Genomic DNA, 4,969 nt, shown 5'->3' with positions numbered 1-4,969 from the left:
GAATGCATGTGCCCTATAGCAAAATCTGCTCAAAAAAAAAATTGTATGTGTGTATGTAATATATATATATATATATATATATAATATCAGACTATATATATCTGTATCAGAATATATATATATATCACACAATAAATATTAGGTTTTTGGGAAAGTCAGGACATATTTTTCTGTTTTTCCATGCAAATATGCATCATGACTTTCCTGACAACCTAATACATCAGGTCAATAGTTAGGAAATATACACTCTTTACCAGCCTCACTTAAAATTTACTTAAGCAAGAAGCTAACTACAAGGTTGCACTTGTGCCAATTATTAAAAAGAATTTCATGAGCCCCATGATTGCTATTAAAACTCAGAAACAGGCAGTTGTTTTTCCTTTAATCACCAGACTGCTTATTAGTTAGTCATCTTATATGACAGAAATTTACCTCTATGTTCTACGTAAGCTCCATACACTTACCTAAATCTTAACTTTTGTTTTTAAACATATCGTCCTTGAGATCAACAAAAAATAAAACATATTCATGGAGTATAACAATAAATAAAAGCTAAATTTTGTTCTAAAAATAATCCTAACCTATGGGTGGCCATTTCCACCAATAATTAAAATAAATAGACAGTACTTGCATATGGTTCACTGCAACTAAATAACACATAGGTTGAACTGGGCAAGCCAAAATAGAAATTTCATATTTTTTTCTTAAAACAACAAAAAACATATTTTCAGAAAATAAATACCTCATCTTACTTACTTTTTCGTACAGTCTTTGCTTGACTAGACACCATATTGACAGCTTCGGAGGGCAGGCCAACATACACGCCTCCATAGTTTCTTAATGAAAAGAAATCAGATAAATTTAAATGGTATTACATATTACGGGATTTCAAAAAATTAGTTGGAAATGGAATTAAAAGTACAAGTCTAGGGGCCAACAGATAGCATATTGATTACGTCGCTGGATTCCCTCATGGCCAACCATGGTTTAAGTCCCAGATCCGGTAGTTTGAAATTCATGCTGGGTGCATGTGTGAGCATGCCCAAGGTCTTGGGAGGAGAATGGAGAAGAAATTGTAGCATAGTTATGCCCCCATGGGGTGATTTCTCACTTTTCCTCTCACTGTCTCTGTCTCGCTCTCTCTCCAGTGAGCACACGTGCCGTAAGGTAAAAATTTGTTAAAAAAAAAAAAGTATAGTATTTTGGTACAAAAAAATTTTGAAATCCATGCATAGTTTTTTCTATAATGCACATTTTCCATGAATTTTTTTGAAGACATTGCATATTTATAGGAATTGACAAGAGGCATGGAGGAACTTCCAATAATTATGCAATTATTAAAACAACTCATGAGTTTGTCAAAAGTAGAATTCAGAATATTCTTGCTCCTGGGAATACAATTTTCTTCTATGCTAATACAATTAAGAGTTAGGATTTTCAGAAATTTTATTTGCAATGAGAAAGAAGTTAAGGTGCTACCATTTAATACAGCAGTAAATACGAGTAGAGTAACAGGTAACAGCTGATCAACATTTTGGGATGTTATCATTTAATATAGTAGTAACTATGAGTTGAGTAACATGTAACGGTCAATCAACATGTATCGAGAATTCAGAGTGATCAACCCAGTGTTGGACACACAAAAACATGTTACCTATAGAAAGGTATAAAATGAAGAGATGGCCAAGGAGTAATGAGAGAATAGTATAGTTACTCTGCAGAGTAGGAAGAAAAGACAGGCTGAGAGAACAAAAGGCAGAAACAGCACACCTGAAGGCCACAGAGTGGAAATTAGTACAGGTTGTATGCACGGGACAAAAACCAAGCTTGCTTGAGAGAAGCACAGATTATGAACCCTGAGTAAATTCTCTTCCAGGTCTCACGTTCCTACCTGTATTCTCTGTGCTAAAAGGTCCCTAGAAGAATCTGTATTACTGGTGATGAGCTATGGTGTTTTAAATCCATAAAGTATGACCCAAACTATTCAAATTAAGCCAGCTGCAAGACCAAACATACCTCCTCTTGTCATCTTCTGTTATAGATTCTTCTGTTCTAGAAAGTCAAAAACATTTGTTATGAGCTACTTAATTATATAGTCAGAGACTTCATTTGGGGTTATGAGAAAAGGGGACTCTGGGGCTAAGGTCAGTTTTGTTTATTTCAAGTATTTTCATCAAGTATTGGGTTGTTGGAAAAGTCATGACATATTTTCTATGTAAAAATGCATCCTAACTTTCCTGACAGCCCAATATTTTGTAATAGTTAATTCTGACTCTACTGGGACTGGCAGGTGGTGTGGTAGTTAAAGGTGCTGGACTCCCACATGGCCAACTGTGGTTCAAGTCTCAGACCTGGTGGATTGCTTTCTCACTTTCCCTCTTTTCTCTGTCTCTCTCTGGTCAAATTGGAAAATAAAAATAACAAGTAAAGGTAAATAAAATAATTCTTGGAAAAAAAATATTCTGGCTCCACCTCAATCCTACATTAAAAACTTGGTAATTGTCTACTTACCGAAATATGCAAATCTAGCAAATGCCTAAAAGTACAACTGCCACACCAAGTGAAAAATCCTAGGGCAACTGAGATTGGAAGGGGCACATTAATTAGGCATCAGGAAGCCTGAGTTCTCAGCTATGCCACCTGCTCCATGTGACAGAGACGTTGCCTTTGTTGTTGTAAAATAAAGGGGGTCGACCAGATGATCACCAAGGTCCCTTCCAATCCTAACATACTGTGATTTCAATTTCAGGGGGGTTGTGCCATTTCGATGGCACTATTATACACATTCAAAAACTTCTTTGTTACAAGAGTTAGTACCAATTTTTCTTTCCTTTTATGTGAAAACATGTACTTATTTTATGCATGGTTCTATCACAAAGGAGAAGAAATGTTTAAAAGGAAGCCTTCAGAAGGAATCACCGGTTAAAATGCACAGCCTTTTACTTACATAAAAGAAATCCACCGGGACCAGCAGATGGCGTAATGGTTAACTGCCGGACTCCCACGTGGGGGACCACAGTTTGAGTCTTGGATCCAGCAGCTTAAAACTCACTCCAGGCACATGTGCATGTGTGCTCAATATCCCCAGAGGAAAATGGAGGAGAAGGAATTGCAGCATGGCCATCTACCTGGAAGATGATTTCTCGCTTTTCTATCTCTGTCTCTTTGGTAAGGGCATACGCCATATCGCAAAAAATCTCTCTCAGAAAAAAAAAAAAAACAGAAAAGAAAGAAATCCACAGTCTACTAGAATTCCTTGACATGTTTCTAAGAGGATCAGGAAGCTTTCATTAAAGCACTAGTTAGCATATGGGAGTTAGTTTTCTATAAAACAAACAAAAATAACCCAAGATGATCCAAATGCATCTGGCTAAACTCAGCATCTAAGGGGCTTCAGTCCAGAAGAAAGCAAACTGAAAATATATGAACACCTTCATTAACTCTTTGATTCTAGAGAGTGAGTAACTATGCTTTCACCACACAAAATGGCAAATATTTCAAATGTAACTGTGTGTATGCATCTTTGTATATATATGCATATATGTATACACACACACACACACACACACACGCACACACACACATGCATGGTATGTTGTTTCACTGCAACAGCCAGTAAGTTCTTAGTCTATAAAGAGGAAGTGCAGATTTGGCAATTATCTGGTGAAAGCTGACATGAACACAGCTGACACGTACAGCTAATACTCCAATCGAGTGTAAAATCCACCTTGCGATCTAATTTACCCAAACTGAACACATAACCTAAATCTGCCAGATAATTATCCATTTCATTTACTTCTTGCTAAAGCTGATCATTTTGTAATTCAAAAGTGTTATGCTTACTGATGAGGTATAACAAAGTGTTATTTAGTACTTTTAATTGAAGTGGATTTATGATCTTTTCATTATAGATAATGGGGAAATGACAGTGGAAAAACCTCTTCAAGTTTAAAACTGTTTACTTTGGCCCTGCATGACTAACATTATCATGAAATCATTTTTGAAGCTATACATAACAGAAAGATTCAGATATACGGTGTCTCATATTTTCTTCCACAGCTATTCTTTTCACATCCAATTATGTATCTGTTTAATTCTTTCTTTCCCCTTTCGGATAAGTGTGCTCAAGGACATATTCAAGGTTTTAAACTATATTTTAACTTCCCCAAATGTAAGAAAATAGTAAACTATTTTAAAGCTCTTACTTCATATTAATTATTCAATATTCTAAATCCCAATCTGTGTTCCCTATTATAAAATTAATTGAAAACTTCACATATCTAACTGGCAGGAAATGATAATATAAATGCCCTATTTTTTGGATAATAAATTAAGCTTCAGATATAATGCAAAAGTCTTTTAAAATTCCTTTCATAGGGGCCAGCAGATGGTGTGGTGGTTAAGGTGCTGGACTCCCATGTGGCTGACCATGGTTTGAATCCCAGATCTAGTGGCTTGCTTTCTCACTTTCCCTTTCTCTGTCTCTTTGGTCAAATTAAAAAGTAAATAATAATTAAAAAACAAAATAAGTGAACAGTTCTTTTAAAAAGTTCCATTTACAAATATGTATAACATGTCCATTATTAAAGCTTCTAATAAGTTCTGAAGCATGGCTTTGTATATATGCTCCCATGTATGAAATTGTTGCTTCATCCTGCACAATCATTCTTTTCTAATTTTTTTTCTTTTTATTCATAATAGAACAGAGGTGTGTGCATGGGAGAAAGAGAGAAAAGAGAGCGAGAGAAGCACCCTCCATGGGGCCTGGCCATGCTGTGATCCCTTTCCTCTAGTGCCCCAGTCCATCAAGATCACTCAGGGACACATCCAGCATGTCTTCAGGTCAACCAGGCTGGGGGTTCAAATCTCAAGTCAGTGTGTGGCTTCCAACTCCACAGTCCAGTAAATGTGACTGTGTCACAAACAATTATGGCCCAAACACTTATTCTTTTTTTTTTTTTTTTTTGGG

General features: G+C 35.9%; 1 protein-coding gene across 2 annotated transcripts in view; it reads right to left on the bottom strand.

Annotated features, from left to right (window-relative positions):
• Positions 1–4,969, bottom strand: part of CUNH12orf75 (chromosome unknown C12orf75 homolog) — a 140,244-nt gene that overhangs the window by 6,968 nt on the left and 128,307 nt on the right. For both annotated transcript variants that reach the window (XM_006141440.3, XM_006141441.3), the window contains 2 exons: positions 2,017–2,052; positions 757–836 (listed from right to left, as the gene is read on the bottom strand). In XM_006141440.3, coding sequence (XP_006141502.1) covers positions 757–836; positions 2,017–2,052 — 116 coding nt within the window. The remainder of the gene's footprint in view (positions 1–756; positions 837–2,016; positions 2,053–4,969) is intronic.

Source organism: Tupaia chinensis, unplaced genomic scaffold, assembly GCF_000334495.1.
Source record: "Tupaia chinensis unplaced genomic scaffold, TupChi_1.0 Scaffold000054_1, whole genome shotgun sequence".
Taxonomy (NCBI): Eukaryota; Metazoa; Chordata; class Mammalia; order Scandentia; family Tupaiidae; genus Tupaia; species Tupaia belangeri.
The sequence above is the reverse complement of the archived record's forward strand: the minus strand, read 5'-3'. Positions and strand labels throughout refer to the sequence as shown.